Consider the following 27,913-nt stretch of genomic DNA (forward strand, 5'->3'; position numbering starts at 1 on the left):
TAGTACAAGTAGACAAAATAATATTCTCCTCATTCTAGTGGTGCACACGAGTTAAGTTGAAATTTAACAGCTTCTCATTCTGTGGTTATGTATTGAAGAACGTAGAAGCTGATAGTCTAAAATTGTCACACATTTTTACAAGCAATTTTGTGTGTAAAAATATGGTTAAAAATTTGATTAATTGCTGGAGTTATCATTGCCTGGAAATTTTCTTGGGCTGTCATCTGCATATACAGGTTCTGTAAGGAGTTGTTAGCACTAGTCAGAGCCATGTAGTCACCAATTCTCTGTGTTCTCTTAAAAGGATGGGCACAAATCTTCTGCACTGTAATTACAGCTACTATTGCCAAAATACAAATAATTTGGTAAAGCTGTATACAAATGTTGCAAAGTGTATATACAATGTGTAAATACAGATTGTTTTGGATGCCTTCTGTGATGTGGTGTCTTCTGTTTTGACCAATACAATTTTTATATTAAGAGATCCATCGAAGAAAGAAAGATTGGCAAAAGCACCGTCTTCGCCTTCATTTTTTCTCTAAGAGAAAGTCTCCTTTTACGAAAATTCTTGCTCGTGCTACTGTTTTCCGTTTTTAGTTGTAGACTGATTTGTTGAAGGTTACAAACTATTTCATAAGCTTTGTTACAGTTAGTGTCATATAATTAATTAATATTTCCACAGTACTCACATTAAGCCTTTCACCCATTTTCCTCACAATGAATGCCTGTAATGATTGACTGCCTGGATAAAGTGTAATATTTGTTATGAGCAGGCACCCACCGTGATGCCATTCTATGGGAACTCGGCCACCCCAGTAGGTGTGCCTGGACAGCAGCAGCAACAGCAGCAGCAACAGCAGCCAGCCACTGGTATGATTGAGGCAGCATTTGCACCACCCCTGAGGGAACGTTACACTAACTCTGTCTGGCACCCAGCAGCTGCTGGCGATCCAAATGGTGTTGGTAAGTTGTTATTTATGAGGCAAAATTTGATTAAACTCTAATTGTATTTGTGAGGAAAGATTTTAAAACATCTTACACTTGCTCTAATGCAAAGTAATTAAACAAGTGCGGAGTAATACAGTTGCAAGATTTGAAGAACTTCCGGTTAACTTTAAGGTTTGGATAGTGATTCTCCTTTCAGCAATAGCAGAGCAAAGTGATTATAATACCCTGTATGTATGTCCAAAATGATATATTATTATGAAAATAATTATCCAAATGTTACAGCTAATAGTTGTGTTGAGAACAGAAAGTTAGCTGTACTATATTAAAAGTTCTATATAAATATATTATGAATCGATTAATTGCCTCAACCTTTGTTTAAAAACTGAACTTTCATGAAAAATGAAGAATTGGTACCATTCACCTGTCTATATTATGAATGCAGCAGATTAATACTAAGATTTCATACAAATACTTTGCTTAATAACTTTGGAAAAACTAGTAATGGGAAACTGGTAATGCTGAATGTCAGATGACCAAAATCCAAACAAATTACATTGCTCTGGATATATATTCTCATATAAAGGATTATTTTAAATGGAATAGAAGACACACCACTGTTGTGTTTGATTATGTTGTTCTCTTCATATGATGTTAAAATACTGGAAAGTAGATCAGCATAGTATAAATCAAAAGAGGCCAATACCACGTCTAAATCTGTGTAATGCTTATGCTTTGTTACAATGTTAATAACAAAAGGAGGGTTAGCATTGGTTGTTGAAGCAGAGATACTTATTTCTGTTGCAAATCAATTTCAATTGCTGCGTGACCATCATTGGTGTTGTAGATAAAACAAGAGGAAAATCATCAGACTGCACTATAACATACTACATCTGCCCAACTATATAAGTAAAAACATACAGAAGAGTTCATTTTCATCAACTTACCTAGTATTGAAGTCCTATGTACTCATAAATCCAGGCACTAAAACTGCAGTATCTGCACATATAAATGAAGAATACTTGTCAGACCAAAGGTACAGATGGAATTGGGCTAGCTGCTTAAATGGACCTACACAGCTATGCTCATTGCCTACACTGGACACAGCAGCATTCTCTTTAATGATCATTATTACAAAATCTTGTATTAATGGAAATAGAAGACGTAACAAATATAGTATCTAATCCGTGCACACATCAAAAGATTTAAATGTAAAAATCTTTAGGATTACATCATAAAATCATAAAACTGAAGTAGTCACACCTTCTGACATGTGTTCAGGAACACTGTCCTAAAAGTATGTGGTGTAGCACTTTGTTACAATTTTTGCAGATTATAGTAAAAATAAGCTTAGTAATAAGGGAGAAGAAAATTGTAAGAAGGATGTACAAGGTATGTTCAACAACTGTTGTTTGTTTCCAGCTGCATGGACACCGCAAGGGCAGTTCATTCAACAGTTACCTCCACAACTGGATGATCTGAGATATCACCACCATACACAATACACTGCCTACCATCAACCGACAGGTAAGGATGATCGTTACAGAAGTTACTTACTATTTATGAATATTTGTACGATTTTATATAAAATTTGTTATGTTGCACACATGCAAACTTGAAGAGTTTTATTAACATTTCAGTAAGTTACCAGCCCCAGCCACAGCAGTCACAGACGGCAGTGTTCGATCAGCAACCCCCGACCGCAGCTGTGTTCCAACCGCAACCACAACAACAGCAGGCGCCACAGCAGCAGCCCCAGCAGGCACCGCAGCAACAGTACGGCAGCAGGCCCCCCTCGTCACCGGCACAGGCTCAGGCGCCTCGTGGCTCCTACTCGCAGCCTCACACCCCACAGCCTTCACCGCAACAGGCAAACCATTCAGGTGAGGCATACGTGCTATTTCTGACACAGCAGCTGTGGAAAATATCAATGGAATACAGGTTTTCATTAGTTTTGATAGATCAGTGTCACTTCTTCTGCCACTGATACTCTGTTCATCTCTTTAATTGTAATTTATTAAGGGAGAGTTTCTCTGAGAAGTACTAAATCATTATCTACAACATTTTGTAGTAATCAGAAATAGACATTCTGAAGTAGATAGTACACTGAAGGCAATTACAGCTCATTAAAATACAGAAAAGCCACAACAATTGAAAACTGTTTAAGTAATTGATAAAATTGTTACTACAGTTCCAATGTCCATATAAACTCTGCAGTTATGTGGTCCAGATTGTCTACGATCTAGGTGCTTGCAAAGCTCCAGTAGTGTAGTATTCTAAATATTTATGGCTCCACCATGTACTTGTATGCTTCCATGGAATGTAGAACTATCAAATACTGTCAGTTATATCTGTCATGGAAAAATAGGTAACCAAGGCAAAATAAGTAATTTACAGGCCATAGTGCACAGTTTTGCTGCTGCTTTCCAATAGAAAAAATTTGAGTCCCTTTTCTGTATCACACTCTTCCAATTATTGATAAGTACAACTTAAAGACCTGATATAAACATTTTGTGATCCAAACTAAACCTTACCTTATGATAACTTACCACGTGTCTTTTTCCATTCCTTTCACTTCTTTGAATATTTGTAATCATCTTGTGGTGTTGCAGCTCTTCTTGTTATGTCCGTGCTTGCTACAAAATGGGAAGAGGAATTCCGCCTTATGCAAGACATCTTTTTTTCTGCTTTGTTTCATCCAGAAATGTTTCAGCACATTTTGTGCTATTTTCAGTGGGTTATTTTTTTATTTTCTAACTGTAAAATTGTTGTTACATATTAACATTTAGCATAAGGCAGAATTCCTCTTTCCATTGAATATTTTTTTTCATCTTTCTCGCACTTCAGTTTATTTTAGAGCTCCTGTTTACCCAATTCCATTTTACCATTAGTCAATGACATATGAGTGTTTTTTTTATGAAACATAACCTCTTCCAGTTGTTCCATTGCCCCCTCCCCCCTCTCACTCTGTAGCAATTTGTTCTTTCTCTCTCTCGGTCACCATTCTCAGGTTGTATTCCTATTGTCCTTATTTTTGTTTTCTGCAGTATAATATGCCCAGTTACTTTACATTTACAGAATTTACAAGAGATTTAACATAAATATGTAAAATTTCAAAGAGTTGCCTTGGTAACATTAATATGTATTTTCAATGTGACATATTTTTCATTGATACCACCTTTTAATCTCTGTCACTTAAATATGATGTAAAATGTTAGATCTGGTGTAGAGATCCAGCCTGAAACCAGTGTTTTCACTTGACAGGTGCTACAGGCATTCCAGCCAATGGTCCTGTAAATGGTCATGGGGGGGCAGTCAGCGGAGGGTCCAATGCCAATGTGCACAGAAATGGAACTGTCAATGGTGGAAACCAGTACATAGATGCCTCACCAGGTAGTCAGTTCTCAGAACAACGAGAATACGTTAATGGAAACTACAACCCATCACAGGTAATTCGTGCTGTAACAATGTGTAACACAGTATTAAAGGCTGAATAAAAATAATGGAATGATGAAGGATAACCAAACATTTTGTAGTGTCAGGGCACTGAAGCAACTGCTAGAGTATGGTAGTTTCTCTTCAGAGTTCACAGACACATTGCAGACTGAAGGAGCTTGGGTTGGACCACAGTACTGAGAAAATGTAAATGTGTGTGTGTGTGTGTGTGTGTGTGTGTGTGTGTGTGTGTGTGTGTGTGTGTGTGTAGGCACACATGGAATGGAAGTCTGTAAGTTGAATTACTATGTTCTAGTGCTTAATTAAAAGTGAAAGTGATACACAGTACCTCACTTTCAGAACTAATAGTTTCTTTCTAGAGGAGGTGAGGATATGTCGGGAAAGATTAAAAAGAAAGGGTGTGACACTCAGACCCTGTGATGATACAGCCCCACCAGTAGTGAGGATGATGATCAGGTCAGAGATCGTAAACTGGTGCACAGAATGCCAACTGTAGTCCACACATAATAAGTACAGAGTCACACACACACACACACACACACACACACACACACACACACAATAAAAAGGATAATGAACAAGGTGAGGGGGAGGGGGGCATGTTAACAGAGATTAAGACCAGGAGGATGATGATGGGTTTCTTCAGGGACATGGTAGGAGTCAAGGGATACATTATTAAACAATTATTGTTAAACTGTTATAAGTTTTTGTGCTTACTTAAGCAACATTTTGAATACTAAAATTAATATGAATAATGGTACTTTGTGAAACAAGATACTTTCTCTGTTATTTAATAAGTCCTGGAAATCTCCTGTATTATTCAACTTACTCTTAGATGATGAATGTTTCCCCAAAGGGCAGCATATAGATGGACAGTCATCTAATTGTTGGCAACTCTGATCAATGCATCCAGAGTGAAAATCAACTGGACATATTTTCTACATATCCTATTACACATTACAGAATGTGCATATAAGTACTTCTGTGATAGGGATGCAACCAGCCAGCTTCTGATTCCTGCTTAGTTTTCTGTACCAATTATCTGACTGCTGCTCTGCACAAAACTACTCTTCACTTCCCAGTTACACAGCCCTGAACTGGCAGAAAATGGCATACTTCAGACAAATAATGTGGTACCTCTGTTGATGATTTTTAGTCGACAAAATATTGTTTTGTGTGACTGGCTGAAAAGACCTAGATCATTAAAAAGCTTTCTGATTGCAATGATTAGTCTGAGACAGTATCAATGACATAACAATTAATTTTGTCCCAAAAAATCTGTTCTCAGGAATCCTTTGTAGAAATATGATTGCTGCTCTCACAGAACAGTGCCTTCTAAATAAAGTTCTTAATGGTGAGCTAAATCTAAAATGCAACTGCAGTCAAACTTCCACATTTTGTAAGAAATAATCTGCCCTGGCTGTAGAATACTTTTTATTAAAAGTCACAACTGGTTTCATGCCACTAGGAGATGCATCCTTGGGTGATAAAGATACAGCAATGACCTGTTAAAAAGAATCTTTATCACCTCAGGATGCATCTGCTAGTGGCATGAAACTGGTCATGACTTTTATTACAAAGTATTCTACAGCCAGTGCAGAGTGTTTCTTGCAAAAATAAATCTAAAATCTGATCTATGTGGAAGCCTTCATGAATAGATTGAAAAGGCTCACAAGTATTTAATTGTTTTTCACTAAATAAAGAGCTTCCTGCTTGATTTCAATGCCCATTTTTCTTAAGGTTGCATTGCAGAGTGATATTTTGAAGTGATTTTTGTACCTTTTCAGTTATTGTTCATGTCTTTCAGAAAGAGAGGTGCAGTGCCAACAGTCTTAAATGGTTTTATGATGCAGTGTAGTGCATTTCGAAAGCTTTATTTGAAAATAATAATTTTACAAAACATAGTGCTTAAGACATTATGAACAAAGTATGTTTCTTAGAAATTATAAACATGGTATTTTTGCAAAATAAACAACAAATTCATTGTTCTAGGATGTGACAATGGCACCCCCTCCGTCGACAACCCCCACTAGCAGGAGCAGTTCTGTGCACATGGATCCCAGTGGCACAGACAGTTTGGTCAACAGTGGCACAAATAAAGCAAATGCTTACAGTAATCAGGCACAGAATGCTACCGGTCACCCAAACGCCTTGCCTGGATACCTACTCCACCCCCAAATGCAACACCAACATCAACAGCAGAGTTCACAGAACTCTAGCTCCAGTAGGTATCCAGGCCAGGAAAACATCATGGGGGACTTATGGGAGGGCAGCCGCCAGCAGCAAGGGTGGCAGTCGCAGGAAGGAAATGAGCCAGAACCTGGAGGGGAACCTCCGTTTCGAGAAAGGTCGAATTTGAATAGCAGACTGAAGACCATGATACTTAACAAACAGCAGCAGCAGCAACAACAACAACAAGTTAACCAACAGCAGTACAACCAGCAAGCACAAACACAGCTTAATGGAGCCTTTTCCACAGATCGCCCACATGAAAGTTCTGACGGTAATTTTTTAGTGCGAGGCCACCATCCTCAGAACCATCCGTCCACAGTGACGTCTGAGGGTGGTGGCTTCCCGTGGGATTGGGTAGGGGGAAATGGTCCTGAAGTGGATGCTGGTGCTCTCTCGGCAATGGAGAACTTTATCAAATATGCCACTGGTGGAGATGAAAGGGAACAAAGGAAAAGTGGAAATAGTCTTAGCCCTGCCAACTGGCACTCGCCATCTGCTCAGGCAGCAGGTGAAAAAATGGAGCAACATAGGTCTGAATCTTTTGAAGAGAGTTCTTCCAAAGGTCAGGGTGCATCAGTATTTAAAACACTGCAAGGAGAAACGGTGCCATTTAAACGCACAGTGAATGCCGAAGTGGCATTTGATCGACAACAGAACAATCCTGTTTCGGCATTTAAGTGCCAACAAAATAATGAAGCAGCATTCCAACTGCAACAGCACACTAATGACACTGTTTTTAAAATGCAACAGACCAATAACTCGGCATTTGAGTGTCAGCAGCGTAATAGTGAAACGTCGTTCATGTGCCAGCAGAACAGTGAAACGACACTACATCAGCGTCACCAGCAAAATACTCAGACAGGGTTAGGAGATCAACAGAAGGACACAGAGATGAGTTTTAAATGCCAGCAACAAGAAACAGATACAGGCTTCAAAACTCAGCAAAATATCGAGACAGCATTCCAGGTGCAACCAAACATCGATGTGGGATATAAGTGTCAGAAACAGAATAGCAAATCACCATTTAAAAGTCAACAACAGAGTGGTGATTCGGCATTCAAATGTCAGCAAAAGCCAGAAGCAGTATTTACTCTTCCGCAGCAAAGTAATGAGCCCACATTTCAATGTCAGCAGCAAGATGTCAACCCTGCATTCAAACAACAGTCAAATAGTGATACTATTTTCAATTGTTCTCAGACCACAGAGGCCTCTTTTAAATCCCAAAGTAATTTGGATCCACAACTAAAATCTCTTCAAAGCACTGAATCCACCTCTAACAGTCATCATCCTCAAGATGAAAACTTTGCTTGCCATCAGAATAACCAGTCATTATTCAAGTATCAACAGAACCATGATACCACAGCAAAAAATCAGCAAAAGAATGATCCAAATTTCAAATGCCAGCAGAAAACTGAGTCAACTTTTCAGGGACAACAGCTTGGTGAATCAACATTTAACTTTCCTTTCAACACGGACCCAAGCTTTAAACCTGAAAATGGCCAAAAACAGCAAACAGCAGAATCACCATTTAAATGTCCCCAGAGAAATGAAAAAGCCTGTAATTATCAACAAGATAGTTGCACAACTTTCAAGACCCAACAGCAGTCCAATAATAGCAACACAAATTTCAAATGTGTACCTGGTATTGATGTTGCCTTCAACTGTCAACAGGATGTGGAATCAGCATTTAAGTGTCAGCCAGAAAGCAAGACATCATATGAGGAACAGCAGAAGGTTATGGAGACAGCATTCAAGCCTCTTCAGCCTGCAGATGGATCGTATGATCAATGTCGGCAGGCTCCAGCAGGATTTAAATGCCAGGCGACCAATGTCCATGCTTATCATCATCAGCAACAAGGAGGAGAAAGAAATCAATCAGGTCAAACAGTGCCTTTTCACCAACAATCAAATGAAGGAATCTTTCCATGTCAACAAGACACAGGTATATCATTGCATAGTCAGAAAACTGTCACTGGAATGGGGGAAGCACCTCCAAGTGATAGGCATTTTCAGACTGGAACTAGATATGAAAGTGGTGAATTTATGGACAATAAATCATTTCATCAACAAATGGGTATAGGAGTGTTTCAGCAAAAGCCAGAACAGCAAGACAATAACACATATGGACAATCAGTGAAGACAGAGGCGAGGCCACAGACACCACCAATGTCTCCGTCTCATTCCAAAGGTACTTATCCTTTCAAAGGAGATGGAGGCCCTACCCCTTTGGAGAATATGTCAGGTTCGTGGTGTTGTCGACGTGGTGGAACTGATACGCCAGCACCAGAACACCTTCGTGATGGCTGCTGCCAAGGTCTTCAGACAGCAGACGAGCTAGACACTGGCCAAAACTGGGGTGATGGACCTCCCACACCAACATCTGGAGCAGCAAGAGAATTGCAAGAACATGTTGAAAGGCTGAAAAACAATGCTCGTACTGAAGTTCCTGACTGCTCATGTTTTACAGCTGACAAAAGTAAGTATCTCATTTCACCACTGAAGGAAATCAATCTTTGTTACATTTTTCTTAAGAGAAATAAAGCTGTTTATTTCACATGAAATAACACTGGTTTTAATGTTAGTTCTAATTAGATGGATATAAATTTCACATATAAGTGACAATCTTTTGCGTAGTGTGTACTCGATTTCCTGAAACTTCAATTTAATGTAATAAAAAACAAAAGAGAAAAATACTTGTACCAGTTCTAAAACTCAGATCAATTACTATACTATTTTATTGCACATTATATCTTAATGATTAACAAATAAACTCATTCACAACTTTTTTTGTCATGAGACCATGGTTTCCCATTCCACTAGTTGATCTGAAGGGAGCATATGTAATGTGGTATCTTATTAATAAATAGAACTGAAAATATCAACAGGCTACTCACTGGTTTTCTTACTGGATATAGCAAACAGAAATGCCAAAAATAAGATGTAGTAAGGAGAGTTCTCAGTACTGGGGAAGCCCTGTTCACTACCTTGGTAAAATATATACAAAGGAAAAAGATGAGAGATAACAGATGTACGTCATTCACTATCTAGAGCAAATAGAAGTACACTCACTGTGAAGAAGATACAGGAAACTTTGCAGTCATAATACATGCACCACATATCTGTATAAAGTGGTTCAGTTTAGAAAAGATATTGTCGTAGTGGAAATGTGAACATCAAGTAATTATGATCAGTGGTATGCATTTAAAGCAGGGTAAATTTTGGAATTATGGCACCATACACCAACAGAATTCCAGATGAAATGTATGTCGAATGCTTATGTAGGAAGGTCTTAAGCAGAGCAATTTATTTCTCACCTACCGTGTAAAGAATTGGATTTTTGAGTACTGGGAAGACTCTACAAGAGCTGGAATTTAAAAGCTTTGCATAATTCAGTTTCTGTTGTTTTCTAGTTGCAAAACCAAACAGGTAACTTGACAGTTGTCTGAAAATTTATGATTAAATAATATGAAGAGTTAAATCTATATTCAGAGTTAATATGATACATCATTTACCTTCTGTTTATTTCGAAGTGTTAGTCCCATGTATTTTAGAATTAACACCCAGTAACATAAACTGACCAACTTTTCTTTTCTGTTAAGGCCCACCGGAACCAGGCTCTTACTACACTCACTTGGGAGCAGGTCCAAATCTTCCTGACCTACGCAAAGATGTAGAGTCAAGGACAGGTCTCCAAGGGAAAGCCATCCGTTTTGAGAAAGTTGTTTACACTGGCAAAGAAGGCAAAACTCAGCAGGGGTGTCCACTGGCCAAATGGGTGAGTTGAGAAAATTACTGTGTGTGTGTGTGTGTGTGTGTGTGTGTGTGTCTTGTGCACAAGAATGCTCATGACAGCTATGTTTCAATTACAAGCTACATGAGCACTGCTGTAAAGAATTGCTATATGTGAATTCAGATAAAATTGCCTTTAGACATCCACTACGTACATTATTAGTTATGCCTGATCTCTACATTATTATTTAGGCCTGATCTCTCTTGACTTCAGAAACTTTCATCTCCTAACAACTTCTGGATTTGCAAAGGTCCATTAAAACTGAGCAGTATAAAATGCTCCTTGAAATTATCCCTACTTTTCTGCGTGCAATTAAAATTATCACAATTCTTAAAATATCATAGTTGCTTATACCAGTAGAGTACACTCCATGTGCGATTAAACAGTAGTAGTATTTGTATATTCTCTAATGAAATGTCTTCCTTTTTCGTCCTTTTTGCTGTTGTAAGTCTTCCTTGAACATGAAGGGCCCTATGTACGCAAAAAGTGCAAAAATATATTGTTTTAACACACACACACACACACACACACACACACACACACACACACACACACAGGGGGACAGGGGTTATATATCACTGACTTTGAGACAAAAGAGCAGTCTGTTTTGACATTTTGGCTTAAATAGAACTCTGTGCTTTTTAGTTTAAGGCCATTCTTTCTGTTTGTTAATCAAGTATCCTCTTTCCTTTGGGTCAATTTTTAGAAGTAATATTTGTCAGTTAAAATCTGTGCATATGGTGGGTACCAATGGTAACCTGTCCTGACATAAAATTTGAGTTTTCATGCTTCTCAAGTGGAACATTCATCCATTGTTGGTTATGAACCTTATGTTTTATACATTTCACTAAGGTAGACTGTACAAAGAGTTTCACACAAGATAAAATAGTGTGCTTGAGATTTTAAAATACTGTTTTTACCTAAAATAAGACAGACAACAGTAGTATCAGAAATTATGTTCATTGTCATTATGTAAAGCTGTTTAAGGTTGTACTCACAACATGTTAGAAAGACTAAATTTCACACTCATCTTCAAACAATTCTGAAAGAAGAAACTAGTAGTATATAAATTAAAGTCCACATTTCTCCAATTTGACATGTATCCTCAGCACATTATTTAAGCAACGTACTTTGTCAGACCGATTCATTTAGAAAGGATGACTTATCAGAAATGTTCTCTCTGATGTGAAATTTAGTGCAAATCTTTGTAATTTGTGTTACAGATAATACGTCGTTCTTCAGTAGACGAAAAAATATTGTGTATTGTAAAACACCGCCAGGGTCACAAGTGTTCTACAGCATGGATAGTAGTGGTAATGGTTGCATGGGAAGGTGTGCCAGCTGTTGAGGCTGATCGTGCCTATGGTCTCTTAACGCACAAGTTGAATCGCTTTGGCCTGCCGACGACTCGCCGCTGTGCCACAAATGAACCTCGTACTTGTGCCTGTCAGGGATTGGATCCTGACACATGTGGTGCTTCTTTTTCTTTTGGATGTTCATGGTCTATGTACTACAATGGATGCAAGTATGCCCGTAGTAAGACAGTGCGCAAATTCAGGCTATCAGTCCGTTCAGAGGTGAGTGTCAAAACTGAAACAAAGTACTAATTTTTTTCAGATAACTAAATGTGTTTTAATGTAAGCAAACATCATTTACTTCAGCCTGCAGGAAAACAGATATATCAGACCATGTTTTACAATAATGGCTGTAGTAATCTTGATCAAAGACAATATAGAATCAAAGCAAATGAACTGAAACCAAATATATATTTTTACTTTCAGTTAGTGTGTGTTTTGAATGAAAAGGAAAATCTGAATCACAAATGTGTTAATTTCACAAAAAGACAGACCAGTGCAATGGGTACCGGTACTAGCAAATGTAAAATAATAGCGTGTTAAGTCACACATGGGGGCAAGTTATTGAACTATAAGCAATTGGGCTGATGATGGTAAAACAACCTTCACAGTTTTTAACAGAGGCATAACATAACAATTTATTGGGCGAGTATCCGCAGCCAAACTTTTGCATGTTGAATGAAAACCGCTGCAGCTGTTGTAAATCCTTTATTAAAGGCTCAAGCAGTTTCATAATTTAAATTACATCACTAGGTGCAAATATTGGAGTGATCAAGGAACTCTTACAGTCTGATCCCAACCCCTTCTTCAAAAATTTGGAAATTTTGCAAAAAGCAAAAGTCATGAATTAAAATGCAGCAATGAAACTGGAATCTCAACTGAAGCTACAGAGGGGGATGTAATGCTGTGACTGCCATACAAGAACACAGTCAGTGTTCCCTCCCACTGTGGCTTCAGCTGGGGGTCCAGTTTCATTACCAAGTTTTAATCCAATACTATCACTTTTTGTGAAATTTCCAAATATTTGAAGAAAGTTTTGTGTTCAGAATGTAAAAGTGGGTTGATCACTATAATATTTGCACCTGATGATGTAATTTAAAGTACAAAACTGGTTGTACCTTTAATAAAGGATTTACAACAGCTGCAGCAGTTCTTATGCAACATTTAGAGAGGTAATATTAATGCCTTCTCAGCTGCTATACAGGATGGTCAAAAACAGTTTGAAAAGCTTGTAAGGATGTTACAAGGCAGAGTGTGCTAAGAAATAGTATGTTGTGGTGTTCTCAAGTTATTTAGCAGTAAAATTAGTCAATCAGGTTGTTGAAATTGCAAATTCAAGCACTTGTAGGCACTAAAATGCTGTAATACACTGCACCTGTAGGTCCATGAGTTATCACTTGTGGAAATACTCATTACCAGTTAAAGTGTGCCTTTTACAGAAGTGATAAATTTAAGCTAGACTAGCAATAGCTGTGTTCATTCAGATCTTTGGAAACCAAATAAATAACACATCTGGCAACACTTGCTCTGGCAGGCTTCTTGAATTTGCCTACATGGTGATCTGATTGGCTAACTTCAATGCTAAATAACTCAGACATGGTGCAACTTATCAAATTGTTTCTTAACAATTATTTTTCAGCACAGATTCCCTTACAAGCTTTACAGACTGTTTCTGACCACCCTATTAGTCACATTAATTTGGATTATTAACTTTTTACTGAGTTGTCATGATGTTTAATTTTGGAGGTAGAATTCAGTTAAAGAACTCTCAAAATTTGTGATGTACTGGCAAGTAGTTTAAAAAAGTATTGCATTGGGTTGCCATGTATTAGATTTATATGTCACCTTCGAGCTTAAATGTGATTAAACATTTTCTGATACATAGACATGCATTGCACATTAATTTTCCTTAAAGTTGTAAAGGTACTGAGTGTTTGAGTTACTTCATTACACTTGAAAGTGTATATCTGTAAATCATTTCATCGCAGATTTTGAAAATGCTTGCTGAACAAGCTCAGTTACATATTTCAATTACTGTTTTTGTGTCTATATTCCACTCAGCATCTCCACTATATGGTGTGTGGTTATCACTATTCACCCTATCGTTTTTATTCCACTCAGGATTTTTCTCTATCACAGAAAGAAAAGTATGACATCTTCACAATGAGAGCTCCAAAAAAGTCTCTAACTCACACAGCCGATGCTCTTTGCTGTCAAATACTTAAAAAATCTCTAATTCATTTCTTATGAGTGTTTCACTGCTTATTTAAACTGACAAAGTGATTTTACATCAGTCACATTATGAACTATACACTGGCAATGTTTTTCATCTATCCAGCACAAATCTGAGTGCTAAACTTAGATGGTATTAAAATATGAAAGATGTTCTCCATTTTGGGGGATGGTTCACTTGTTTCTTTTTATTTTGTCAACACACAGACAGCAGATTGTACAGTCAGGAAATTTTTTTGCAGGAGCAAGAGGTGGAGGAGCGAATGCATGTTCTAGCAACTCTCCTGTCACCACTGTATCAGACACTTGCCCCAGCTGCATTTCGGAACCAGACTCAGTTTGAGCGAGAAGCTTCTGAATGCCGATTAGGATTCAAGCCTGGAAGGCCATTTTCTGGAGTCACAGCCTGTCTTGACTTCTGTGCCCATTCTCATCGAGATCTGCACAACATGAATAATGGGTGCACTGTGGTAAGTATAGTATTAGAAAATTTAATAAAGTATCTAAATATTGTACAGTTCCATATAATACTATTTTCAATACACAATATTAATACAAAACATGTTTTAGCATGATAGAATGTACTTCTCAGATGTTTTACAACTATGAGAAGATTAGTGGTCGAACCTCTCAGCAACACTGTGAATGGAGATATTTATGAAGTGTGATGCATAAGGTGATGTGGTTTCTAAGCATACTCATACTCTGCCTTCAGCATATGCCACTGTATACTGAAATTATCAGTCCAATTGAAATTTTCCCACACTTGGCAGAGTTCCTGGGCCTAAGGTAACCACAGTGCCCATGGTGTCTTATGAGCTGAGATACACCTATGAGGTGACTTCTACTGCACACCACAGTGAGGTGTTGATGTCATATGGCTGCTCACCGACCACTGTCTGGCACTGAACTGCTGCACTGTTGCTCATCTGTCTGCAGTAACCAATGGTGAACCCACTGGCTGACACATTGTTGCCCATGGTACTTGAGTTCAGTGTACTCTGAATCGAGGTACTCACGGTACGCCTATGATACAGGGACATGTGAAAAGTACAGTTCCTAAAGTCTGGTTACATGGTTGGTACAAAAATATTTGCTAATTTTTATAGCCCTATTAATCCTTTGACAAATGTCTCTTTCACAGTCTTTTCACTGTTGTCAATGTGACAAATACATCAGCTCCTTAGCACTGATACAAAAGAGAGAAAATGAAAAGCGGAAAGTAAAATGAAGTCTAAATTGTGTTATACATGGAGAAAATAGGAGGTAAAATATAAACATAGAATGAGGAACCAGCTAAAATCAAGACAGGATGGATAGAGAATAAAAAGGCATTGATTCCCAAACACCTGGCAAAAATATGCTTGAAATAATATATATCTAAGATAGACATCCTGATCATAGTTCTGTAAGAGGATAAATGTAGTAGTTGGATTCCAAAATAATTACATCAAAACTGCGATTTGTCGATAAGAATTTCAGGAAACAAGTGTGTGAAAGCAAGTCAGTTTGAAGGTGCAGAAATGGATTTTGACAGTGCCATTCATATATGTAGAGACAATTGCAGTTCTCAAATTGTTGCTTCTGTTCATAAGTTCAAAATTGTATAGCTCAAATCTACTCAAGATAACCATTACTATACATACACAGCTCATATTATTTTTGTTTAGAATTACGAGTACATTAACATTTGTATGAAAGCACCACAAAAGAATATGTTTTGCATGCTGTAATCAGAGATTCTTGGGACCAATGGCCTTTGTAGTCTGGTCCCTTCAATCCCCACAAAACAATCAGAGATTATTAACATTATAACAGGAAATCAACATTAAGAGTCACACATTCCTGGGGAATCTCTCTCTATGCAGTATGGTTGCAAATCCAAAAAGCCTCTATAGTGAATGACAGAAGATTGCAATGAACAAATTGCTACCTCAGATATATTTAGTGGATGACAAGTTGTGCAACATGTAGCTCAACAAAGGAGTGCTGACTGCCATTATTTTAAGACGACTTGTATGGTCTTCAATTGCCATATCTGTTACTGTACTTTGGCATTGAGGCAACAGTTGCACTATGTGTAAAATGTCATTTCTTTGCATTTTTAATCGCTTATTGCTGTTACACTGTCCTACACATTTTTAGAGCTAATGATGATGTCTCGGGTCTTGACTGGGCAATCTCAAGTTAGGTAGTAAGAAGAAAGTAATGAGACACCAAGAATATACGCATTGTTTGTAACAAGATCATTTCATTGCCAGGTGAAGGCATTTTCTTGCCTTGTTTTATTTTGAGCACTTGTGCATTGTCTCAGTGCTGCAGCAAATGCTATGTGGGCCATATTCATCCTCGTGCATCTTGCCCTTTCCATGGTTTTCAGCACTTCTATTCCCACAAATCAGAACATCCTTTTTTGAGGGAATGTGGTTTTTAAATAAAGACTATAGGTGAAAGCAGGCACTGCTGATACAGTAGTTCCACATGAAAAAGTCCTGTCTCGAAGCACTATTATGTGTAAATGTATTTGTACGCACAACAGGAAACTTTGTTATTTTTCAGGTTGTGAGTCTAACAAAGCATCGAAACCTGTCAAAGCCAGATGATGAGCAGCTACATGTACTTCCACTGTACATCATGGATGAAACGGACGAGTTTGGAAGCAAGGAAGCACAGGAGGCCAAGGTCAAGAGCGGGGCCATCGAGGCTCTCACAAAGTAACTACTTGCTGTCATCACTAATTCACAGCTCGGTTGCTTATCACTTCCTTAATGCACTGAGCTAAAAGTTTCAGTTTCACCCTTTTGTATTAGAGCAATTATACTATAAATGACAAGAGACTTTATTGTGATTAAAAGGGAGTCACTAACAAAGTTGTGTATAAAACACAAGTTATCATTAAGAGATTTCAGAACAGTTCTGCTACAGTAGAATCAACACGAAAGATCTTCCTCTATTCCACTACAAATTTAAATCTTGATTGCATAATTACTATGAACACTCTGAGTTATGTGGTAATCATACATGGAAAGGCAGATGTAGTGATAATGGAAAGTGCCACTTAAAATCAGGAGGTAAGAGGGACAGCAACCATTCCACATTTGAAAAGTTTCAACAAATTTATGAATTACTGCTGCCTCACAAGTAGGAAAATAATACTGGCAGAAAACTAAATTACAGTTTTTTCTTATGGTTATTCTTGCATAGCCCAAAGAAATGTTTTATTTAAAGAATTTGTATGTGAAGCACAACTCACTACGATGATCACAGAAAGAAACAGGCATTCATTGCCCTATCAGTCATCATGATTTGGGGCATTGAATCTATCAGTTTTCAGTCATTTAACTAACTTCTCCTTGGAAAAGAAGCAGCAGGAACTGTTTCAGCATTCATTAAATTAACATGGAGGAAATTTTCATATTTTGATATCTTCAGAAGAATGTCCTGGATAAATTTCAGTTTTTTTGTCAGCTGAAATTTATCACAAAACCATTATCAAACTCCTTGCTAAGCTGCTGTTGAGGTTCAGTGTATCTTTCTCCAAACATGATGCAAAAAAACCTGCATTGCAAAATACTTTATTATTATATTTCCATAAATTTTTCTGTCAACCATCTTGCTCTACCTGCTTTGTTTCTTTTCTATATATTATGAGTATGTTGTTTCTCAATTTATGGTCTTCCTGGACCACTGTATCTAACCTTGATCATTCAACCTCTGTCTTGGAAAAATATGAGAATACTATGTAACATTTCAGGCAGTACTTCTGAACTATTGGTGTTATGTATAATCTTTTGTTAAAAAAGCTGTACATGAAGTTTAACCATGAACTTTTTCAGCACAGCAGCAGGCTTTTCAATAGATAACATACTTATTAAATAATGCTACGAGGACATATCACTGTTAATTATCCACAAAAAACACTGAAGTGTGGACAAACCTGTAAGAAACCTTAATTATCTGCCAGTTGTTCTAAGAGGAATTAACTTTGTCTTCCAATGCTGTGGACTTCTAAAGATTGCTCCTAATGGGTGACATTCAGATTTAGGAGTACATAATTTCCCCTTCGTTTCTATGATTGAACAATCTAATCACTATACTTGTTGCCTATTATAGCTATAGCATACTGTACTATGTAGTACTTTCCTCTGTTATTTTTGGATAGACACTTATTTTGTCTATTTTATGTGGAATGATAATCATTTTACTATTATTTGCTTGAAATTCTGTACAATTTTGTGCACCTATTGGGCTTGGGAACACTTGACACATCTGCTGAGGAGACCATACATTTTTTTAATGCTTTCAAGAATGATTGTCTATGCCAAGGACTCCTGCTTTGAAACTTTGATCTGCTGTAAACTACATTCACCAACACCACATGTTTATGGGTGAAGGAATGGATAATTGAGATTTTAAGCATCTTAGAGGAGATACTTGGATATTTTTTGGATTAATAATTATGGATAATTTAGTACATCATCTCAAATTTGAGTGCCAAATTTTCTGCCTGCTATAGATACCCATGCGAAGTCAGAGTTCGCTCAGTTCCACTTCAGCCTTGTCGACGACACGGCAAGAAGCGCAAAGAAGACGAGCCAGATGCTGTCATAAAGCCTCCCAAAGAAACAAATACATCATCAGCAAATACCACCAACAGTGTTACGGCAGCAGCAGCAACTGCAGCAGCTGCTGCAAGAGCTGGTCTGGGAGCCGATGTAATGACAAGTATGCTAGAAGGGATGGAGGCGCAGCTGCAGAGTTCACAAGTAAGTTTTAATTCACACTGCAATTCTCAATCAGTTAATAATATGTTCTGTGGATCATTGCAAATAACTTATAAAAGCTTTTTTTCCCCAGTTGATAATGTGAGTTTCTAAGTTATGAAACCATAATATTCCACTTAAAGGAGTTTTTCCATGGTAGCCTAGTGAGGCTGTCTTTTTTGTACTGCAGACTAGAGTGGTGTCAACTTCCATCTTGCTGCCAGTATAAGTGAGGTTGTGTTTATAAGCTTAATTTATTTGTGCCAGTCTCCCTCTTCACCAAAGCATGCAGTTGACGAACAGTGGAAGTTTTGTATCAGTCAGCTCTCATTTAACAGGAAGACACTAAAAATGACCAGTTTTGTTGTTAAACATCATATTGTGGCAAGTGGGAACAAACAGCTTAGTGTTGCCATCTGCTATTCAGAAGTGTAACACGAAAACACCAATGGGACAATGTCAGGATGGAATCCAATACAGATCCAAGTACAGCAGCTGTCTTCTACAAGGCAAACAATAATGAAACTAGATCAGAGTAAGGGAACAAGTAGTGTACATTAACCTCTTTCAGAAATACATCAATTGTTAGACTGTGTGCAGAATAATGTGTCCAGTAGATGCACAATCAGTGAGTCATGCATGGGGAAAGCGGTAGTGATGGGGGTTGCAGGCAGGCCCTTCAGGGAAAATGCTGTACACTGGAGGGGAAGTGCCATTCTAAACTGACGCCTATGCTCACATTTTTTGCACATATCACGTTGATCCCCTCCATGCCCTCACTTACAAGGTGACCATTCAAAAAGATCTACTGTTACCTCTGCTTTGATTAGTATCTAGAAAGAATTCAGCTGAAAATACAACAAAAACAGTGATTTATTTTTGCCTAGCTTTTTGACTGTTTGTAACTTCCAGAGAAGCATCATGAGTAACAAATTTTGAGTGAACCCTCTATTTCTATTGTTGCCATGTTAAAATCTGCTGCTTTTGCCAAAACACAAGGGAGTTTACACAATGTCACCTCACTAACATGATGTGCAGATACAACTGTGAGACAATTCTGAAACTGTGGTTTATTAAGTGAGTAACTGAGGAAAGGTAAGGTCAATAGCATATGAAAAAGCACATCCCTAGTAAATGTGTAATGTCTTCACCTTGCTGTTCCAAAACCCACAGCATTTCTCATTTCATCAGCTATTGATCATCCTCAAAAATTGCATCGTTTCATCAAAAAAGTCTGTAGTTAGTGGAATAACTTGGTGGATGAGGAAGTTGTGCATAATAATCATATGACAAAATATTCTTGTTTTGCGTGTTATTACTTATCAAACTCTTATTTAAATATCTCAAACCATTTATGAAATTTGAGGAATATTATTTCATTCTGGTTTTATTGCTGACTTGCAAGATCACAAGTGAGTGTGCTACATCAGATCAATTTATCGAGACTGTTGACATATAGAGATCTTTAGCCAAGGCTAAAGAAAAATTCAATATCTTAGCTAAAATTCATACACAGGAACATATTATGTAATATGCACCAAATGCAAAATCATAGTGACCCCTATTTTTCATTTCAAATATTTTTGAATTTCAGTCAAAGTACCTCAGTCAAATGTATGTCTTCTTAAGGGCTCTGTAGATCTATATCAATTTCTTTGACAGTTACCATATTACTCAGTTTGTATCAAACTGCTCAGTTACGTTATATACAAGCCGTAACTTGAATGCAAATACCACAATAACCGCATCATTAAGCTAACATAGAAAGCTATAAGTAACACAAAAATGATTTATTTCCATGTAGTTTCTGCAAAATCATTTAAGAAATACTGTAGGGTGTGCACCTTGATTCCATTATCACGGACTGGCTGAAAGAGAGGAAACAATGTCGGCCCCACTTCCTAACAACCAGATGAACTCGCCCAGCACTTTGGATGATAACTGGTCACTGTGCGTTGCCACCGTATGCTGCATGGACTTTTATTATATTTTTTAAAAATGACAAAGTTTCTCTCTTGATATAGCATATGTATGTTGTTTTGTAGAGACCACTAAATGAAGTGGTGGTGCAATAAGGTAGATTAATTAGTAGATTGTACACCCCTGGTAGCTGAGTGGTCAGCGTGATGGAATGTCATACTTAATGGCCTGGGTTCGATTCCTGGCTGGGTCGGAGATTTTCTCTGCTTAGGGACTGGGTGTTGTGTTGCCCTTATCATCATTATCATCATCCTGTCATCCCCATCAACACGCAAGTCGCTGAAGTGGTGTCAACTTGAAAGACTTGCACCACGTGAAGAATCTACCCGATGGGAGGCCCTAGCCACATGGCATTTCCATTAGTAGATTAATTACAGTGCACACAGAGATGTTTAAACAGTCATTCTTCATGTGCTCCATATTTGCATGGAATGGAAAGAAGCTCTAATAACTGCAATGAGAAGTACCTTATACCATGCCCTTCACAGTGGGTTGCAGAGCATAGATGCAGATGTTGATGCAAGCTGGAATTTTATTTGGAAATTTTAATGTGCAAGCTATACCAGAGGAAGATTGTTAACTTACAAAACTTGGCAAGAAGAATGGTGTCTTTTATGTACGATAAGGAAAGAGTTAATAAACAAAGGCTATTTTACAACCAAAACCAAATTATTAAATGTTTTGTTATGTTTTTTCCCCACTTCAGACAGTTCATCCTTCAAGTAATGAGATGTATGTTTCTTGCTTTACTCTTCAGTATAGCATATGTGCATCTGCAGGTCTCATCCACTGTACTGGACACTCCAATGCCCGTATACCAGGGTTGGGGCTACGAAGCACGGACTACCGCAGCCGATATGTACCACCCTCGACATCGCCCGTGGGGCTGGGGAACACCCGAATTCGAGCCAGACAGCACGAGCAGCCTCGCAGGAAACCCCTTTGTTGGGAGCCCGCAGCCCAGTACCAGCCCATTTGTACAGCAGTCACCACAGCAGCAGTGGCAGGGTGAGTTTGATATACTCCACTGTTGAGACATCCTGTGGTTTCAAAGCTTATAAAATAAATTTTCAGTCTTCTCCCTTTTAGGTTCCATCTACTATATTTACTCGTGTAACTGATAATATTTAAATGCTATAACATTTTCCTCTTTCCAATCACTAATAATGTTGTTTCTTTTAGAACATTGATCATTAACAAAAGTATTTCAATCAGTCACTAATTTTGAACCAATATGTGCTTCCGTACAAATTTTTCTCAAAGCAGATATTTCCCTTCCATCTAACCAAATGTACTGTACTCTACATTTGAATTCTGTGTTCCTGGGGTTGCCTTATTTTAAATGTGACATATAATCTAAACTTTGTCACTTGAACCATGTTCTGCCATCCACTAGGCTGTTTCTACCTCCTTCTATTTTCCATACCTTTTCAAATAACAGTACGTTATTCCTGAGCTTCCCGTAGTGTTGGATTATTTTCCAATATTTTGTAAACATTTATTAATGACAACCACTTTTCTACGTTGTGTGGAATTCTATGTTCAGAGGAAAATTTGCTAAATCTCTACACACCATACGTCTACCTACATCTTTCCTTTCATGAAAGGAATAAATACCTCAGTCAAATGTATGTCTTCTTAAGGGCTCTGTAGATCTATATCAATTTCTTTGACAGTTACCATATTACTCAGTTTGTATCACACTGATCAGTTACATTATATACAAATAAATAACTGTGATGATGAAAGTAACTTTCACGCTACAAGCATTTACAGAAACTGTACAGCATTGAAGAATGACTGTAGTGTTCTATACCGTCAGAAGTAAGTTATAATTGTAGAGACAAAATCCAAGATTTTTTTATTATAGTTCCTTACAGGTCAAATCCTTTATCTGTTTTAGGTAGCAGTCCATACCCTCAGCGCTCCGCTTCAGTGACTGCGACGGCTGCAACAGCTCCTCGTGCGTCACCTAGCAAGTCGCCTTCACCAGGTTCTCCGTGGACACAACAGCCAACGTGGGACAGTTCTAGTACTGCAACCACTGCAACCACCCCCACATCTCCAACCCAGGCATCACCATTTCGTGTACCGAAAGCGAGACCTCCTTCACGAACAACAGCATCAGTGGCTACTACAGAATCCATGTCTACCTACAGCAAAAGCTTTTTAAAACCATTTACACCACCTAGTGAAAAGGGAACAAGTTCAGAAGGAGTTAGTGGACTAACAGATGCCTGGCAACGTCAACAGGCAGCTGCAGCAGCAGCGGCAGCAGCAGCAGCCCAGGCACCAGTCAAACAGGAAAGTCCTGCATGGGGGGACTTCCGGTATGGAGGCACTGGTTATGGACATCAACCATTCTATGGCTATCCTCCAACCTATCCTACACCAGAAGGATATGGGTATCCATATGCTGATCCACTGAAGCAAGAAGCTGCTGCTGCTTGTTACCACGCATCTGCTGCATACCACCACCAGTTCCGATGGGATCTGTATGGGCATGCTCATCCCTTCTTCCCACCGCCAGTGCCAGAACCACCTCGTGCAGAGCCAATAGGTGAAGTTACAGGTTACTGTGATAATGAAGAATGTTTCAAGGACTCACAAATGGGAGGTGTGGCCATAGCTTTAGGTCATGGCTCTGTGTTATTCGAGTGTGCCAAGCACGAGCTGCACGCGACAACGGCCCTGCGGAGACCAGACAGACTAAGACCCACACGCATATCTTTAGTTTTCTACCAACATCGAAACTTAAACCGTGCCAAACACGGATGGGACGAATGGGAAGAAAAGATGCGCCTTAGGAAACTCGGTGTTACAACATCGGCTTCAACTCCCTCATCGCCGTCCTCTGCACAGACATCCACACGCCCATCGACACTGCCTCCTACTGACCGTCCTCCCACCTACACGGCACAGTTCCTTATGCGAACACCGACTTATACGACCACGACCTGGACAACCTTGTTTCCAATGCACCCTTGCATGGTAACAGGTCCTTACCAGGAAGGTGGTGCGGTTGGATAGCCCCACGCAAACAGCTGCAGATAAGAAGGCAGCTGCTGCAGCTTAACAACTGTGTGAGAACTGTGATTCACTGCTGCTTTTGACTTCCAGGTGCTTCTGTATACTAAGGCTGTATCACTTTAGTACTTGTTTTGTTTCTCATTCCTTAGGCAAGAAGACAATGTGTGTTTTCCTCTGGTGAGTCAATAGACACTACGTAGTGTGTGCATTTAGTGTGTGTATTACACACTTGCTGAGTGCTCATATATAAGCTGTATCACATAGGTGGAAGTAAGTGTGGTGAGGACACAGTGCAAAACATCTTCAGTGTTACTTTGAGACTGCTGCTGCCACTTTGCATCTTGCAAACCTTTATTTTGAATATGTTGCAACTGATGCATCAAATGATGCAATGATTGCTATAAGTCCTCCGAAGAGTGTTCAAATACTGGGTTCATCTGCTTTATAGTACACTGATTAATTGTACTAGCTATATAGGGAGAACTGTATCATACTTCTTGATGCTAACTTATTTTGTATTAAATTGTCATACAGATGTGCTAAAATGATACAGTTTTTTCTATCAATCCATAGTAACACAGTACAGTTCTGGTAAAACAACTTGGTTACTTTTTCTTTTGTTTGTCAATAATTCATCAAGATTTTCACCACTGTGGAAGCATTTAAACTAAAAGCTTGAAGTGGTAACATAACTATCTCGTTTCCTAGTCCTCACATATTAAGTTTCATTCTTGTTTTGCCAGTTGTATATTAATGCTTCCTAGTCCGAAATCTCAGAAGCCAATAGTTGTTTATTTTTATTACTTATTTCCTCTACCTCCACTAGTCAACATAAATTGACTGACACGTCCTGAAATTTATCTGCAGCTGTAATAATTTCATTTATTGTGTGGGTACAACTTCTTGAACTGATCTAACAAAAAAATTTTAAAAATGAGAATATAATTTATATTTAGTCTAAGTCATAATCTTGATCTGTGATTGTAAGAAGATGCCTAATACTAAGTTTTGATGGATTTCATCTCAAATCTTAGACAAACAGACATCACAGTTAATTTTCACAATTCTAGCACACCTGAAAGTACTCTCACAAAGTATACGTTGTTTTCGTTCCATTTGACTCTGAACGTTGCAGCTGAATCTATGCAGTTGTTGTCTAGATTCTAAGTGTCTGCATGCAGTCGTTCTTACCATTACGTAGCTAGTCCAGTTTCCCAGGTATTTTACTGAACTATTTTATTCTAATGTAGATAATATACTAATTTAAGCTGCCTTGTGGCAATGCACTGATCTCACATCATGTATTACTAACTTGCTGTGGTAGAATAGTGCTGCAGTCTGTAATTTTAAGAGTGGGAGATTCACTGAATTAAGTTCCATGAACTGATTTTTAAAAAGCTCAAAACTAGTGTATTATTTATTTAGACAGAATGTGTTTCAGCCCACCACTGATGTGATCAGAATGCAAATGTAAAAGCTGCCATTTTGAAGCTAAATACATTTGTCCTTTCATGTTGTCACAAAAAGAAACTGACTGAATCATTGTCCTTTGCAGGACTGCTTACAAGTTATAAAACAATGGAGGAGTTGACTGTTTGAGAATTTCTTTAAATTTTAATGGCTTTTAACTTATTTAATGGAAAGGGTGCGAAAGCAGGTGAAATATTTTTGCTTTCGGAGTGAGCCTTCTTTCGTTCCCTCCTCAATTCCCAATTTCCACCTCATTCTAGCGTATAGGAAATCCATGGAAAACTCTGTCTCTCCTGCATTTCTAAAATAAATCACTCAAAATCCCAAAAGATTGCTCTATTTTTGGAAGTGAGTCATGATTACTGTGTTGAAGTAAATTAAGAGATGAAAAAGACTAGTATTTTGACAATATGATATTTCATTTATAATTTAATTTATACTAAGTGATCTATTTGTACATATATGTTTGTGATTTTATACATATTTTTGTTCATTTAATGTAATTAATACAAGCCTATTGGTTTGTAACTATTTATTGTTCACGTGATCAACTTCATAAGAATACAGAAAATGTGGTCATATTGCCAGATGAAATGTTTGTTAAATGGTATCATTTTGTTTTGTTATTGTAGCAATTTAATGCTCAAGCTCATTTGGTCTCTAAAAGAGAGAACTCATTGTATGGGTCAGCATAATTTTTCTTTAAACTCATAATGGCAGTTATGCATCTCATTGTTAGAAAGCAGTATTTATTAATATGTTTTAGTGTGTTGCCAAGTATGAAATTGTTTTGCTCGTGTTGTGTTCAATATGTGTTCAGATTTTCTGTGAGATGTGTAAAGTTAGAAAACTGTGGGCCAGAATACTCTGAGATACCGATTTATTACTTACAAATTGTCATCTTAGACTACCATTCACATGCTAATGATATGTCTTCAAGACATATATTCATTCAGAAAATTTCACACATAAATTAAAATTAGCAAGTGAAAGGCAAAATATCAAATGGTGCAGCATTTCTTTGAAAGAAAAAAAATCCTAGTCACAATATAATGTGGACATCATTTGTTTATTATGGTAGTTTAAAAAGACTATTTGTATCAGTTTTAGTTTGAAAGTACATAAATGTCTCATTGTGGTTTTATTTTGAGTGTAATTTAAATTTTTATTTATTATGAAGATAGCTCAGTGATGATTTCCACAATCATAATAAATTTTCTTTCAGAAGCTCATGAATAAAGTACAATTTTAATATATATTTTAAAATAAATCCCCTATTCACATATGCTAAGCCCCTTTTGTAATAAAAGTTAAAAAGTTAAAAATGTAGTGTTTTAGGTGTAGTGACACAGTACTTTAGTACATGTCGCTGCTTTGAAGTGCCAAGGTTATTGTGACAGTAGATGCCAACTTTTACTTCATGTACAAATCCGGCCCCTTAATGATGCCTTCAAATTTTAGTTTTCTAGCAAGCTCCATGTTTCCCAATCAAGAACCCATAAACAACATTTTTGTAATAAAATTAAAACATTAAAATTAACAAAAACAGAAGTGTGCCCTGTATAGATTAGACTACTGTGTACATCCTTCCAAAAGAACAATGTTTTATATGCATATATATAAAAAGTAATAAAATATTCAAATTAATTTTTAAATATCATCTGATGTTGTCCATGAAGTTGGATTTAATAAAAAAAGACTAGTTTTACAAGATGACATAATTTTGTGAAAAGAGTTTATAAAAAATATGGTAGTCTGTTAGTGTTTGTGTGTTCATAAATTTTTGTGTGAGAAAGCAGATACTATAAAACACATTAGAAAAACTTTTGCAATGAAACAGAAAAATTCAAAAATATATTATCAGTACAATATCATTTTTCACATGAGAATGGATAAATAATGAGTATATATATTTATATACTTTGTATATATATTTTTGACACTTTGTGTAAAAGGATGTAACTGAAATCCCATTTTGAATTAAAAATGAACAAATGTTGAAGTTTTAGGGAAAACATTGTGTAAGACTATAGAAGTATGAGTCTGTGGTAATTTTCTGTCACATGATTCAGGAAGTACACTTTCTTTTCTTGATGCAGGAAAATTTTTCATAATTGTACACAAAAGTTTAGGCAGTTCCCAAACATGCACAAATGTGTTCTACAACATCCCTTCAAGCTTTGTTTTAAAGTGTCTAGAATAAAACAGCCCTGTAGAATTGTAATCTTATAAAATAAGTAATGATAAGTAATGTAGTTGTGAGTGAACGTAATTAATAAGTGTAATTGTTTTCTTTTTTATTGTGAATATAGCCACACTTTGTGAATATTTCTGAAAAATTGTTATTTCATTTATCCTTGATGAAACAGCGCACCAAAGTGTTGTTCAGACTTTCCTGTCAACTGACTGTAGTATACTTAAAATATTGCCATGTCCTTATTTCTTATTTCCTACATCCCATTATGAATTGACTTCATTGTTTTACAAATGATGTCTCCTCTGTAGTCCATAAATCTTTACATTGAGAAAACATACAACTCAATACTATGATCTAGTCAAAAAAATAACTGTCATAGAAGCAAGGTTCAAGATGTCACTCCTTTTTACAGGGTGTATGTGCCCTGCGACAATTGGGAAATCTGGAAAAAAACTGGTAATTT

General features: G+C 37.4%; 1 protein-coding gene across 1 annotated transcript; it reads left to right on the plus strand.

Moving 5' to 3' along the window:
* The first annotated feature begins 869 nt into the window (after positions 1-869).
* LOC126101435 (methylcytosine dioxygenase TET2) lies at positions 870-27,913 on the plus strand. The gene is made up of 12 exons (XM_049912093.1): positions 870-963; positions 2,368-2,472; positions 2,586-2,828; positions 4,210-4,394; positions 6,394-9,109; positions 10,233-10,408; positions 11,647-12,000; positions 14,253-14,480; positions 16,570-16,724; positions 18,527-18,776; positions 21,533-21,761; positions 22,657-27,913. Exons 1-12 carry the CDS (start codon positions 873-875, stop codon positions 23,781-23,783), a joined length of 5,859 nt encoding a protein of 1,952 aa, XP_049768050.1. The 5' UTR covers positions 870-872; the 3' UTR covers positions 23,784-27,913.

The sequence above is a fragment of the Schistocerca cancellata genome, chromosome 9, assembly GCF_023864275.1.
Source record: "Schistocerca cancellata isolate TAMUIC-IGC-003103 chromosome 9, iqSchCanc2.1, whole genome shotgun sequence".
Taxonomy (NCBI): Eukaryota; Metazoa; Arthropoda; class Insecta; order Orthoptera; family Acrididae; genus Schistocerca; species Schistocerca cancellata.

Bases quoted from the DNA above. Each gene is read 5' to 3' on its own strand.
- LOC126101435 (XM_049912093.1), top strand. From the start codon at position 873: ATGATTGAGGCAGCATTTGCACCACCCCTGAGGGAACGTTACACTAAC. The intron at 964-2,367 runs GTAAGTTGTTAT...GTTTGTTTCCAG, and splicing joins TGGCGATCCAAATGGTGTTG to CTGCATGGACACCGCAAGGG. The intron at 21,762-22,656 runs GTGAGTTTGATA...TATCTGTTTTAG, and splicing joins ACCACAGCAGCAGTGGCAGG to GTAGCAGTCCATACCCTCAG.